This window comes from Nicotiana tomentosiformis, unplaced genomic scaffold, assembly GCF_000390325.3.
Source record: "Nicotiana tomentosiformis unplaced genomic scaffold, ASM39032v3 Un00022, whole genome shotgun sequence".
Lineage (NCBI taxonomy): Eukaryota > Viridiplantae > Streptophyta > Magnoliopsida > Solanales > Solanaceae > Nicotiana > Nicotiana tomentosiformis.
Window position 1 is genome coordinate 445,242 of NW_027174581.1, and position 15,841 is coordinate 461,082.

Below are 15,841 nucleotides of genomic sequence, written 5' to 3' on the forward strand. Positions count from 1 at the left end.
ATGGTTTAGCTCCATCCTCCAACTTGATCTTATGCATGCAAAAGGTGGGGCTTATACCCCATATATCCGCCAAGGTCCACCCAATAGACTTCTTCCTCTTTTGTAACACTGCCAATGTGGAATCTACCTGCATGTTAGTCAAATATGAGGAAAGAATAACCGGTAAAGTTGAACAAGGGCCAAGAAATTCATAACAATGGTGTGGAGTCAATGGATTTAACTCCAAGGTAGGTGGCTCTTCAATAGAAGGCTTTGTAGGAAGAGTCTTCCTATTTTCATGATCCAAAGATAATTTCCGCGGTGCATAGTTGTACGACACTATTCCCTTTAAAGAGTTCACTCATTCCATGAAACCATCCATCTCATCATCTTCAAAGTTGAGCAAAACGTACTCCAACATATCACCAACATTGATAGTATCACTTGTATCATCATCAATAACATCAGTCACCAAATCCACAAGAGAACACACCTCATTGCTATTTGGTTGTCGCATGGCCATACACAAATGGAATACCATTTTTTCATCACCAACCCGGAAAGTGAGTTCTCTGACTTCAACAGCACAAAGAGCCTTACCCGTAGCAAGGAAATGTCTTCCAAGAATAATTGTCACTTTATAATCACCTTCACAGTCTTGAATGACAAAGTCCGCCAGAAGAAAGAATTTATCAATCCACAAAGTCATAAAAACTGAATAGGGCATCAAATTTGTACTTTCCCCAAGATCACAAAGAGCTTTACCAAACTCGGCACTTCCAATTATACAAGGAATCGTGAAAGCACCGGGATTCTCAAACTTAGGAGCCATTGAATTAACAATCGCTCTCACTTGATGAGTGACTTTGATAGTCACAAAATTCATCGACCGCTTCTTTGTCGCAAAATCTTTCATAAACTTTGCATAACTGGGCATTTGTTCCAAACCTTTTACCAATGACACATTGATTGAAAGACTCTTATGCGTACGCAGACCTCGGAGTCCCCCTCTATTCCCTCATATTTCATTTACCTTCCTTACTTCTTTTATTAGACTCTGGTATATAGAGATACTAGTTTCCTCCTGTAGCTTGTGACTTATGATGTTCCGGGTTTTGCGAATACTTTGAATTATTAGACCTTTTTTCCTCCTCGTTTGTACTCTCTACTAGCTTCAAATAAGCAGCTTTCTTAGTTTCCACTTTACCTTGGACCTCTCCTTTCCACCACCAGTCCCCTCTATGACCCCCGGGAGAGCCCTTCGTGACCCCTAAGACCTTTCTAGCAGCAACCCTAATGAAATTCGCAGTCGTGAACCACATACTAGACGCGTCCCCCCTACTCATCCAGGCCCTCATAGCCAACAACTTCTCCCCTAACTCCTGAGATTTGTCCTTGGTCAAGTTACCCCACTTGATCTTAGGTTACCTATACACCGTCCTCTTCTTCCTACTCCTGTTGATCTCCAGATCCATAACTAGGAGCCTATGTAGGGTCGTGAGGCGCTACTTATCTTATATGTATAAATCTAAGTCATTAGTTCTTCCTCATTACTGTTCATCTTAAGAATGACGGCCTAATCTCATCTCATATTTTGTAATTTTTTCCATGCATTGTTGATTCACCTTAATATTGATCCATAATCTACCACCGATAAGTTGAAATATCTTACGTAATACATTGTCACTAGGGCTCGCATTGCATCGGGGGACATTTGAAATGATTTTCTTGATCCACCTAGGGACGATACTATACTTCAATAACCGTATTTCATAGCATCCCAACGTAATTCATCTTATGGGGGTATTCTAATCCCGTGCAATTCATGAAATCCATTTTTTTAAAATCATTACTCAATCAAAGGCCTAAACGTCATCCTTTTACAATCACCATTACCCCCTTTATTATACTACTTGGGCAACATCTCATCTCTTCTAATTGCTCCTAGTCTTAGACTCCTCTAAGTTCATTCAGGTTGTACCAAGCTTTCTGTTACTTACGGAAACCATCATCTCCATTGCTTTGATGTGTTTAATCCCGAGGACTTACATATTTGCTTCACCTTCTCACTCACCTTTTCATATCCTTACTCCTATCTACCTAAAACCATGTAACTCTATGATACTTTACCTTGTGACTTACACATATCTATTTATACTACTCGCAACCTTCCTTTAACTTGCTAGCACCATAGATTTCCTTTCGTGCCTTATCAGTTTCCTTTAAATGTAAGCAATTACTTTTCCTGACCGTTTTGCCCCTTGTATAATGAGTACGTGGCATATCATATTTCCCACAAAATACTGGAATCTCCTGTAACTCATATGATCTCAAATATCACTTTTGACTTCCCGTTCATTAGTCACGATAGGTGCCACTTTCTTATGGAGTGCATAGAATATTATAGTGAGACTGTTGTTACAAGATCATTTCTTCTTCAAGTTACTATGCTTAGATTGAAGCCATCTCCCTTATTTCCTCATATCCTCTGACTCATATAAAGCTTCAATCTTATTACATCGTATAGCCGAAGAAATTTTTTATGTTCTCACTCGCCTATAATTATCCTTAGTTACTTACCTCCACGCCCTTGTGCTCTTAGAGTCATTTCTTAACTGAAATTTTGACTATCTCCCCAGTGGCACTTTCTTTTAATTACATAACACTTATATGGTACCTTTAACTACTACAGCTGCTATCTGAATATTTCTCAAGAATTACAACGTCATATCTCCAAGACTGAATTCCATATGTTGGGCTCACTACGTTTATCTTGCACAATCTGTTGATTTGTCCGTAACCTCTTGTCTAGCCATAACTAGGCTCTTTCTGAATAAACTATTAACTACTCATTAGTCCGTTCTCATATCTATATTATGCTTAATATTTCTTGGGTTATGTCCTTTGTCTTAACTTACCCCTCGCACTGGCTACTTATATATCAAGTGTTCATTTGCACTTATTAATCAATAACATCTAGTGCTGGAACCCTTTCCGCCTCTCCCCGGCGTGCTTGCATGATGTTCTGGAGTCATAACATATATGTAGGGTATGAATAAATGCAACCTCATCTCTTTAACTTTATTATCACCTTCTTCCTTTACCATTCCATAGTTACCTGAACCACTTAACTCCGACTTATACCACATCACACCATCTTCCCCCTCTCTTCATCTTTGGCATCTTTTCTCATCTTTACTGATTCTTACTCGCCTTGTGGTAACTCTTCTGTACCAAGGATAACTGAATTTCTTATGCAGGAGGGTGACACCTAGTGTAACTGGCACACTTAGTCCCTTAAGCTTAACACTGCTAATACTGCTTGCTTTAGGGAAACGTCTTATTGAATGACCTTTAAAGGTTATTCTTCTGTTGTCCATTCTATTATTGCCTGAATGCGATCTCTAAAATTATCTCAATGCCGACTATTATCAAATCATTTTGTCCCTAATTCATGTTCATTTTATCTTGTTCACTAGCCCATACTAGTTTCTATTACTCAGGGGGTCTAACATTTCCTTTCGGTAATCACGTTCGAGTCACCAACTCATTTCTCTAAGTGAGGGTATGACTTTATGTCTTATACAATTTTATTGTGTCAGGGCATGTCACCTCTTGTCTTTTTCTTCACTTAACTATAGACTCTATCATGTCATATTTTGATTTACCGTTATCACCCATTTATCACATGTTACTTATAATGCTTCATTTACTCTCTACTTATTCTCCGATTAATATTTCTGTCTATCACTTTATTCTTAAAACTTCAACAAAGCATTCTTTCGCTTTTAGCTCCCCTTGCACCATCTAACTTGCTCTTTGGGTAGCCTAACAATCTCTCCTTACTAGTGGCACGAGTCATACTAAGGTAAATATTCATCCCTTCTAGGATTCCAGTGTGTATCTTCTGAACTTTCTAGTATTAATATCCGACTGTACTAATCTAAAGTGCACCATCTGGGTATCTCACAAGGAGAACTATTACCACATTTTCAATATCCTTCGAAAATATTAACTAATGATAACAATCCATCCATCATTTTAGGTTACTCTAACCCTAGCTGAATCCACATTCAATCTCTTACCAACTTTCTTTATGGGTGTAGGTATCGTTGTATAAGGCCGACAAGATCATTTGTAGACTAAAAACATAGGCCTACAAGGCCATATAATTATCCATACACATGACATCTGTCTACAAGCCTCTAAGAGTACATAAACATCATAAAGGTTGGGACAGGGCCCCGCTATACCAACCAATACATGTCCAAATCATACTTACCAAATAGGCAGCTCCGGAGCAAGTGGAGTGCACCAACACCTTCCGCTGAGCTGATAGCCTACAAGGACGACTGTCAGGCTGTTTATCGGGACCTGTGGGTATTAAACGCTGAGTCCCCAGGCAAAAGGGAGATCAGTACAAATAAAGTTCCGAGTATGTAAGGCATGAAAGCAGTATATAAAAGACATGAAAGAAACACGAAGTAAAGAACTCAACCTGTAAGTCTAAATAGCTCTTTGAATCACGACATTTATGATGTCATGCATATGCGTATAAATATCATATCATGAATAGGTATATGCATACATAACATCATCAAGCCTATAAGGGTATCCCATCATATCATCTCGGCCTCTATGGTCAAAATCATCAACGTACACTAGCTGATCAGGTGGTGGTGCATATATAACGCCATATCCTTTCCCCATATCCCATATACATATAATATACGCGTATATAATGCCATCTGGTCATGGGTCAATGTATATGTATAAACGAATACAATGCATGATGATGTAAGTCAATAAGATTTCTCGTAATGTCATAAGATCATTATACCTTCGGATAAACTTTATCAACTTACATATTTTCTGATACCCATGAACATATGATATAATAATAGGACACATGGGGACTCAAGAACATAGGCACCCCCAGTACTTCTATGAATAGAGTCATTTATGAAAGTTGCGCATTTGCTCCTTTCATTTGTATCATATGGATCATGCCAAAAGAAAAGAAGGGATAGCCTTAACATACCTCAAGTCGTCAATACAACTCAACATCAAGCTTACAACAACTAGCGCGCCAACCCTCTAACAAAGAATAACATCTACAACCTTGATGGTGCTAGTATATCACGTATCTCAAATGCTAACTCGATTCTAAAATAAAACGAGCAACACTTCCCCTGGTTTTACTGCTCCCTTAAGCCTACTATAGGCGATATAGAAATAAAATACAATCAACAACTCAAAAACTACCCAACTACAATTCGGGACCTTCAATAAAACATAAACCCCAAATATACCATAATACATTCAATCAACAAGTTATCAATTAGCCTGAAATAGAAATGACGAGCGACCAGCCTACTACCCTACCACATGTAGCATTTCTCCACGTCCTTTTATCCTTCCATTCTCCATAAATCAGAAACATAATAGGCCAACTTGAGTGGACAACAAAACAGTCTGATAAAAGTAAAATAAATCGAACTCACTGCTTTCGATCACCGTCCCGTGAGTTTTAACTATTATGAAACGAATCTATCAACCTTCCTTGATATTTAAATCTTGAATACGGAAAGTAGACACTTTCTTAACTATGAAGTACCTTCCAAAACTCAAACTACAAAGAAACAATGAGGTGATATAGCGATGCTTACGTCGTAGGGATCGTTCTAATATTATCGCTTCTTTATTTCATACCCGGGATATTAATCTTCTTTGAAACCCTATAAGAGAGCTTATGGATATGTTTATGGATGTTCTCAAGTCATGTTCTATGGAAAAAATGAAGATAAATATGGCCTAAGACTTATGTATATCAACTTTGGAAAAGTCAAAGAGGTGCTAGCTTGACACCCTAGCATTGGCCCATCTTCCAATGCTTATATCTTTTTATCCGGATGTCGTATGAATGAACGGTTAAGTGTGTTGGAAACTAAATTACAAGACCTTAAATTTGGCTAATATGACCCAAAAAGACCTCATATAACACACGATATATATTGCTCAAAACGCATCAGTGACATACCTACTAGTCACCCATGTAGTCTGCCCAGTCTCACGAAACTACAAATATCTCTCTATTACGACATCATATCTATGCACGGTTTAATGAGCTAGAAACTAGACTCGTAGATCTTCAATTTAATATGTGTATCATCAAGTAATTCAAAGTATATTGGGAGAAAACCTCCGCTACATTTTACCTAATATTTAGCACATTTATGAATGTAACTTGTGATGATCTTTGCTAACTTTCGTTCCACAACTTGCTTGACTTTAAAATGTAATACACGACTACCATACTGTAACACCTCGAAATATTTCAAAGTATTTAAGTGTAAAGCCCCGTAAAATTTTGCAAATGAATTTAAGGTTTCGTGGTGCCGGATAGTAAAGGAAATTTTTTGGCGGAAACACATGTTTCTGCGGTCCATTATGCGACCGAAGAATCACTCTTCGGGCTGCATAATGGCCGTAGAATTGAGGTAGGAGAGGGTCAATCTGAAGCAATTATGCGGTCGACTATGCGACCGCATAACTGTTCTGTGGTGCATTATGCAACCGCATAACAGTTATGTGGACCGCATAGTGACTACACACACAGGCAGAATTTTGGTCATTTTGGTCAGCAATTATGCGACCGATATGCGGTCCGCATATTGATTATGCGATCGCAAAACCTATTTCAGAGCTTCATTTTTGGGTTTTTAAAACCCAACCCTACTTCGTTAAATACACGCAAAGGGTCATGTTTTAGCAAATATTCTGATGTTCTAGAGAGAAGGGAGAGTGTTTTAGAGAGTGATGAAACCCTAGGCTAATTATTCATCAAGTCTTGCTCAAATCTTGGAAGAATAACAAGGAAAACCCACAAGTTCTTCATCTAAGAGGTAAGGTTCCATACTCTAGTTTTCAATTTTGAATTTGGGTAGAGATGGTTGATTAGGAGTATGATTCTTGGGTATGAGAGTATTATCTATACATGTATGTACCAATAAGATTTGTGGGAAGATTGTTGAGCTTAAATAAGTAAGGATTCAGTTGTGTAGTGAAGGAAATCTTGTAGAAAAACCTTGTGATTAAACTTGCACACCTAGTGTTTGATAAAATGCTCAAATGAGCCGAGACCATGAATGTCTTCGTAATAGTGGTTCAATTTTGTTATGTCTCAGAATAGATTGGGATTACTAAGAATTTCAGAACATTTTATAGTTAAGAAAGCTCGATTGAGGTATGTTGGCTAGACTACTCTTTTAGAATTGAATTCAATGATGTTCTCATAAGTTTCAAGTATGGTTGTCTCAAGTTCATTATTCTACGTTCCGAGTTGTTCCCAATAAATTTGATTGTCCCGAATAAACAAAGTGTCGAGAATTAAGTATTCAAAACGTGTTCTGAATGTTCCTAACACATTATGTTATCCTTTGGGAATGTGTTCAAAAATGATATGTGTATTAAAATGCTATGTCTTTGAGTTGTGTATCAAATATAGGTTATGATTCCAAATTGTGTGAGAAAGCTCAATATTCTTAAGACTCATAATTGCTCATATGTGTACCTAAAGCCTTGATTGGAAATGTCTTACTGTTGATAACCTATAAAGATGTGAAAGAAGTATGAAATGCGATGATTGATATAAGTGAAAGTTATACTTGTGGCCAATGGAGCCAATGAAATTAAATGATATGAGAAAGGTTATGAAATGAGCCTTGATTCAACTATTTCGAATTGACTTCGAAAATAGAATTGCCTAAAAGCTTATAAACTCAAGTCATGCTCATATGTGGTTTTTTTAACAGACGTTATGAATTGTGAGTATTTTCAATGTGTTTTGCGTTCTTACATATTCGTGAGTGGGAATTTGTGTATTGCCCTTTTTGGGGAAAAAGTATGTCAAGAATAAATGGTGTGTTATTTGTTGATGATTTTAACTTGCGCATCAATTGCCAATCATTTTACTTCATTTCTCGGAAAGAAATCTATTGTGCTTAAATTGTTCATTTCTAATGAACCTAAAGTTGTGATCTCCGGAATATTATATGTATGTTGATATTTATGATGATGATACATGAGAGGGAAGAAATGAAAGTGTGGAATATCAAATATAGCCACAGTGCCTTGAGTAAAGAATCTTGTGAATGGCCAAAAGATCCAAGGAAATATTGTTGTTGTTATTGGTTGAAATACTAGTAGAGATTTATACATTGTGAAAGATGATGAGGTAAATACATTTGCACCTATGTTATTTTTGTGAATTATTCCCCTTATTTGGGATGAGATTGATGTGATAAAATTATTCCTCTTATTTGGGATGAGATTGATGTGATAAAATTATTCCTCTTGATTGGAATGAGATTTATTGATACAAAAGGGTTGATGTCTCGAATAAGACAGCCTAGCCGATCGGGTCATGATCGGACTCCGTGCTAAAATTACGGTGGTATTGGTATTGATAGTAATTAGGATTGATTTTATAATGAGATAGCCAAGTCGATCGGGTCGTGATCGGACTCCATGCTAAAATTATGGTGGTATTGGTATTGATAGTAATTGTGGCTGATTTCTCTAATGAGATAGCATAGCCGATCGGGTATTGTGAAAATTACGGTGGCATTGGTATTGTGAACATCGGTATTGATAACATTGGTATTGTGAACATTGGTATTGTGAACAGTGGTATATCGGTGCTAAAGATCTCCCAACCAAAAATAATGTTTGGGCCGGGCTGCGTGCCGCGATGAAGTTATATTAGGATGCGATCCTTGTGAGGTGTCGTATACTTTGATTCTCCCTTGTGGAATTAATTCATAGTATGATAATAATAGGGAGTTGTGCCGGTCGGGCTTGTTTGATAGTTCTTTCATGTGTTCCCTCGTATATTCAGTCATATTCATGTTGTGCTTATTGGGGTTTAGCTTGCGAGGTGTTTGCCCAAGTGGTGTTGGTTGTGACTGCTTTATTTGAGTGAATAATCATGGCGTCTTCGTGCTTCTTGCATCCTTGTCAGTGTTATGGAGGTTTGGAACTGGGTTCTAGCTGATATGAGGTTAATTGCCGGTGTTGGGTTTAAGTATGGACGGCTATTGTGATTAGAAATGATGTTATGGACATATTTGTAGTGTGTTAGTTCATGTGTTTGTATCTTGTGAGTGTATACATTGGTTATTGCAGCTGGTTGAGGTTGATATCGTGTGTTGATGTAGGAATCAGGTCTTGTGGAAATAACCGGATGGTGAGAAATTTTGTTCTAAGGCCTATTGGTATTGGTGGAAGGAAAAACCTTAGTTGAGGTGGTGTTATCGGGATTACATGGATTTGGGGTGACGTGGGGTCACCCGCGGGTGTATGTGTGGTTTGTTCACTCACTGGTTGATGACTTCGAAATGATTCTTGGCACGGTCGAGGACGAAAGTTTGTTTAAAAGGGGAAAAGGTAACGACCCGACCGGTCATTTTGAGAATTAGTGTCCCGTTCACCGGCTTAAGGGCTCGAGCAGCTTCATATTATGTATTATGACTATCGTGTGTGGTGGAGTTCAGATTTTGGATGATTTGGGATCAATTTGGAAGAAGGATTCTTGTTTTAGAAGTTTAAACGGTAAGAGTTGACCGGAGTTTGACTTTTGTATAGACGACTCTGAAATGGCATTTTGGTGATTCCAATAGCTTCGTATGGTGATTTTGGACTTAGGCGTGTGTCTGGATTTGGATTTGGAGGGTCGTATGATAATTTGAAGCATTTTGGCGAAATTGTAAATTTGAAGTTTTGGAAGGTTAAGAGGTTTGACCGAGAGTTGACTTTGTCGATATGGGGCTCGGATTAAGATTCATAGAGTTTGATTAGCTCGGTTATGTCATGTGAGACTTGGATGCAAAATTTGACATCATTCCGGGTTGATTTAATATGTTTCGGCGCGAGTTGTAGAAGTTGAAAGTTCATAAGTTTATTAAGTTCGATTTGAGATGCGATTCGAATTTCTGATATTGTTTGGTGTGATTGAGGCCTCGAGCAGGTCCGCATTATGTGTTGGGACTTATTGGTATGTTCCGACGGGTTCCGAGGGGCTCGAGTGAGTTCCGGATAGGTTTTGATTGTGTTGCGCTCATTTTGATGTTTTGACATCGTTTCTTCAAGCATAAATGCTACCACATTAAGACAATGACCTCCAATTGTTGTTTTGATTGAAGCATTAGATATGTGTCATAATTACCCAGCCATAGCAAAAACAATTTTTAATTTGCACATCGTATGAGCGAGTTATGCACATTTTAGTGTCGGAGAAGAGAGTCAGTGCTGGTACTTCGCATATGCGAAGTTGGGTCGGCATATGCGACTCCGTAGGTGCGAAAAATGGTCCGCAAATGCAGAAATTAAAGCTGGCAGACCGCAGGAGCGGTGTTTTGGTCGCGGAAGCGAAATTCTCTCTATATTAAAAAATTCTTACTACGTTTATTTAGTATTTTGAGCATAACTTGAGTTCTAGAGCTCCGATTGAGGTGATCTTTGTGGAGTTCTTCTCGTCTTTTCATGGGGGTCAGTATATCAAAAACTTTTTCTGAAGAGAATAATTGGGTTTTGAACATCGATTCAGAGTCGGAACTGGATGAAATTAGTATGGTTGGTCTCGTAATTGAATGGGTGTTCGGATTTTATGAATTTTGTCGGGTTCCGAGGTGTGGGCCCGAGGTTGATTTTTGGGTTGACGTTTTACATTTTTTTATATATTGAAGCTTTATTATCCGGAATCATTTCCTATGAGTTTTGTTTATGATTTGAATTTTTTTTGGCTAGATTTGAGTCGTCTAGAGGTTGTTCCACTCGAGAAGGACATCTTAGAGTAACGGTCTAGCTTCTTTGAGGTAAGTATCTTGCCTAAATTTGTGTGGGGGAAACTACCCCTTAGGATTTGAGTCATATGTGCTAATTGTGTCATGTGAAGTTCATGTACGCGAGATGACGAGTACGTACTCGGGCTTATATATGAAAATTTTACCGTTTAATGCTCTTAGGTTCTTATGTTCATTAGATGTGAAGTTGTTTTAGCATGTTAAATCCCCCATTTACTAAATTTACCCTTACGCGTCTTATTTGGAATTAATTGATTCATGTTTTACCCTTGTTGCCAATTTAATGCTTATGTGCCTAAATTGAAGATATTGCCTCTTTATTGACATGCTATCTTTTCTGTAATTGCTTATCCTTAATTAAAGTTATTATTATCCTTTCCATAATTGCTTATCCTTAATTGAAGTTATTATTAATCTTTCCGTAATTGCATATCCTTAATTGAAGTCATTATTATCTTTTCCGTAATTGCTTATCCATAATTGAATTTATTAGTATCTTTTCCGTAATTGCTCAACCTTAATTGAGGTTTTGTTATTCCTTTCATTATTGACTTATCATTATTTAGAATCATTGATTCATGCTATCTCTCTTACCGTCGAGTTGTAGTTATGTGGAAATCATTGTTGCACGCTATCTCTGCCCTTGTTGAGCTATTCTTTGTGAAACCATTATTCTTTGTTGTTTCTTTCATTGTGAGCTCGTTCGTCCATTTTTTTGTGTTCTGAAGTTCTTGAGTTGATTTACTTGTTTTATTCCCTTGTTATTGTTGTTATTGCTGTTGTACCGAGTATTGGTGAGCCGAGGGCTATGCGTGGTTGTGGTATTGAAACTGTTTTGAAGAAATGTTGTGGCATATGTGCACATGTTGTAAAGTTATTTTATTGTGTTGTTATGTTTTGGCACATATGGTATTGTTGAGAGGATTGCCGGGGTGTTTGCACATGAGTTGTCCGTGCTATTGTTACAATTGATATTTGCACATGCGGCGTGACAAGGCGGGATATATATGTGGGTTTGCGCATGTGGCGAGACAAGGTGAGAATATTATTATGTGCTTGCGGCGAGACAGTGTGGGCATTTAATTTATTATTGCGCACGTGGTGCGACAAGGTGGGCTATGTCGGGGAATGATTTGTGATAACTTGTGATGACCTGGGGGCATTGTTATTGTTGTTATTTGTGTAGTGGTGTGCATACCCTGTGTGAGCTAGAACGTGTACATTTTGTTGTGATCGTTTCTTATGTGCCATTCATTGTCTCTACGCTTTCTTGTTTACTTGAATTGGGGTAGAACACTTGTACAACCATACACGTAAATAAATAACCCATATCAGTTTAAGAAGATGAATCCTGATGTTATTGAGCATTTACATGTACTCCCGTGTACTTGCCTTCTGCGTGAGAGTTATCCTGTTGGTATGTGAGTTGTCTATGCAGCCTGATGGTAGGCTATAATCCCGTATTTTAGTTGCTTATCGCACTCTAATTTACTGCACTTCAATTGAGTTTGAGCTTTAATCGCTAGTGTTTTGCACTAATTGCGTGTTTTATGCCTAGTAGGAGTGATTCATAGCTATATAGATATTATGGAATGAAATCGAGCTATTTGGAGCTTTGAAGTCTGAGTAAAAGCCCAGGGGATTAAGTCGGGATCGCGTGCGGAGGTCGAGAACCACATCCGAATATCAAAATGCAAGAAAAATGATTCACTCTAACAAAAACACACAACCACGGCGCGTGGGGCGGCGTGTGGGGCACGCAGCTGCCTAAATTCTGCCCCAGTCAATTTTGCATGCTCTCTGACCAATCCCACTACATCCCCACCTAGCGCGTCGCCCAATGCGGTGCGCCTGTGCAATTTTTACATAGCTGGAATCCTATTTCGCGTAGAAAAAGGTATTTTTGTCTGGGCACGACCCTACTAAGTATAAATACATGTAAAAACGTTATATTTAGGACTTTTGACACATCTTAGACCTAAGGAAGCCAATGAGGAGGTGGAGAAGCAAAAGCACAAGGATTTCATCATTCAATCCTAACTCAAGATAAGGGTTTAGATCGTTTTATGTTTTCCTTTTATTTAAATATTGTTGTGATGAATTGCTCCATATTTATGGAGTAGTTCTCTATAGGGTTTGATGGATTTCGTGTATTGATACTCTTTTGAGGATATTAACTCTAGTTTTTATGTATAGCATCATTTTGGATGTTTTAATCGTTGCATCTATATTCAGTTGTTCATTTAATCGAGAGAGGCATAACTTGTGATATTCTTGCATTCTATCTTGTTGGTTGAATTCATTAATTCTTCTTAGTAATCAAAAGAGACTAATTGAATTGTTGATTAAACCTAGTTAGGAGGATAATCGAGAGAGGTTCTCCTAAAGACCAATCCACTACTATCTCGTGCATATCTTCACTGATCTTAAATTAGTTTATCTTGTGAGGTTGAGACTTAATATAGAGAGGAGTTTCTACTAAACAATTGAATTAATAAACTAGTGAATTCGAGAGACTCACCTGAACATTAGAAGTGAATTATCTAGAGTTAAATCACAACATTTGTCTTGCACCTATCCTATCAACCCTATCTTCTCCCAATTGATAACTTTCTTTGCTCACTACTTGCGTCGATTGTCATTAGCCAAAAGTTTAGATTCTTAGTTAACTTTACTTTTAATTACAAAAACCTAAATTGTTAATCATCTTGGATAGCAATCTATCTATATACAAAAAAAAAATACTATTTAACTCCAATCCTTGTGGATACGATATTATATTTACTATATTCGTTTATCGAGCATATTTAAGTGTGTCTTTTGTGCTCGTCAAATTTTGACGTCGTTGTCGGGATTGGCAATCAATGGTGTTGGAAATAGTTTTTAGTGCTAATTTAGCAATTTTTCTTTTTATTTTATTTTTCTCTTTTTACGGTTGGTGTTCTTTGACTATGCACAGGCTACTAGGATAGATTGGTGCGTGACTCGATCGTCTGGGAAAGAAGTGCAACCATACGAGCTAGAAATAGAGAGACAACTGCGATAGTTGAGGAATGTAAGAAATCTTCCTGATTATATAGAGAAGGTTGGGAAATCCTAAACCAACGAAAACATGGCTGGAGATGATGATAATGTAGATTTGGCTGCGATGGAGGCAACCCAATGAAGAGAAAAAGCTGTAAGGGATGCTGAAGAAGTAGTTATTAGAGATGCAGAAATTGCATATGAAGAAGAGAGGACTCGGAGAATGGCACAGAATCAGCCCTTGGGTGCATACCAAATCAGAAACATAGCTCCCGGCCAAGGGTTATCAAGTGTGAGACCACCCCCAGATGCAGCTAATAATTTTGAGTTGAAGTAAGGGTTACTTCAAACCCTTCAAAATTGTTGTGTCTTCTGAGGAAAGAAGAACAAAGATCCAAACAATCATCTAATGGAATTCGAGGAGATCATGAACACCTTTCAATATAATGTTGTGTAACAAGATGAAGTTTCCCTAAGGGCATTCCCCTCCACTCTCAAAAATGATGCAAAGCATTAGCTTCAAAGCTTGGCCCTAGGTATAAATTAGAACATGGGAGGAGATGACCAAAAAATTTCTTGCTAAATATTTCTCCTCAGCTAAGACGGGCAAGTTTAGAAGAGAAATCCATAACTTCTGCCATAGCGAGACTGAAACTGTGTTTGAAACTTGGGGGAGGTTTAAGGAGATTGTGCGAAAGTGTCAACATAGTAGAGTTGAACTCTGGATGCAACTCAAGGACCTTTGGGATGGATTGACACCGACCTCACGTAGAACATTGAGCAATGCTGCTGGAGGTCCGTTGATAAAAAGACTCCCGAAGAGATAGTCACAATTCTAGATGAGTTGTGTGAAGATGCAAATCAGTGGCCCTCGGAGATTGCTGATAGAAGAAGATCAACTGGTGTTCATCAGGTTGATACTAACACATCTGTGCAGCTACAACTTGATACCATGGCCAATGAAATAAGGAATCTGACCTTAGTCTCGATACATAACGAGCCTCATGTAGTTTGTGATATATGTCGAAGAGGACACCCTACTCATGAGTGTCAAGCTACCATAGAGGAAGTGAATGTTGTGGGTAATTCTGATTTCAATGCAATGGGTCAGAAGCACCCCGGTTATTCAACAAATGCACGGCAACAAAATAACTCCAGATTTTAAGAGAGGCCGCAGTATCAGTCTCAACAACCAATTTAGACTAGGTTAGATGATTTGATGAAGTATTTCATTATCAAGACAGATGAGGGATTAGATGCTCATGGTGAAGCTATTAAAGAACATGGAACAGATTTGCGTAAGTTGGAGATACAAATGCGACAAATTGCAAATATATTATCTGAAAGAATCTCAGGTACTCTGCTAGCTGATAATGAAAAGATTCCCAAAGAAACGGTAATTGTTGTGACCTTGAAAAGCACGCAAGTATTGAAAGATCCCACTACAGTCCAAAAAGAGGTGATACCTGAAAAAGAAAGTGGGGAGGAGCTTTTAATTGAAGATGGTAAGAAGAAGAAAGGTAAGAAGGGAGTAGAGAAAAAGAATAAGGAGGAAACTTCAAGAAGGGAGGACTCTAATGAGGAGACCAAGCACATGCCTGCTTTACCTTTTCCCTAATAGCTCTATATAGAAAAGTTGGACAAGCAGTTTGAGGGATTTTTAGATATGCTGAGATAGGTTAGTGTAAACCCGCCATTCACCGAAGTTCTCTCACAAATGCAAGCTTATGCAAAGTTCATGAAGGCGATCCTTACAAAGAAGAGGAAGATAAAAGAGACATCGGTAGTCAAGCTCACAGAGCATTGCAATGCAATCTTTAAAAACAAACTCACACAAAAGTGTGGAGATCCAGGGAGTTTTACTATACCTTGATCTTTAGGCACTCTTAACTTTGATAAATCTTTATGTGATTACAGTGCCTCATTGAATCTAATGCCTTTGGCAATTTACAGGAAACTAGAGAATTAGATTAGAG

At 38.0% G+C, this 15,841-nt stretch overlaps 1 protein-coding gene across 1 annotated transcript; it reads right to left on the bottom strand.

The window, feature by feature from the left end:
• Positions 1–340: 340 nt before the first annotated feature.
• Positions 341–916, bottom strand: LOC138903840 (uncharacterized). Its single transcript, XM_070192419.1, has one exon. It carries the CDS (start codon positions 914–916, stop codon positions 341–343), a length of 576 nt encoding a protein of 191 aa, XP_070048520.1.
• Positions 917–15,841: the final 14,925 nt, after the last annotated feature.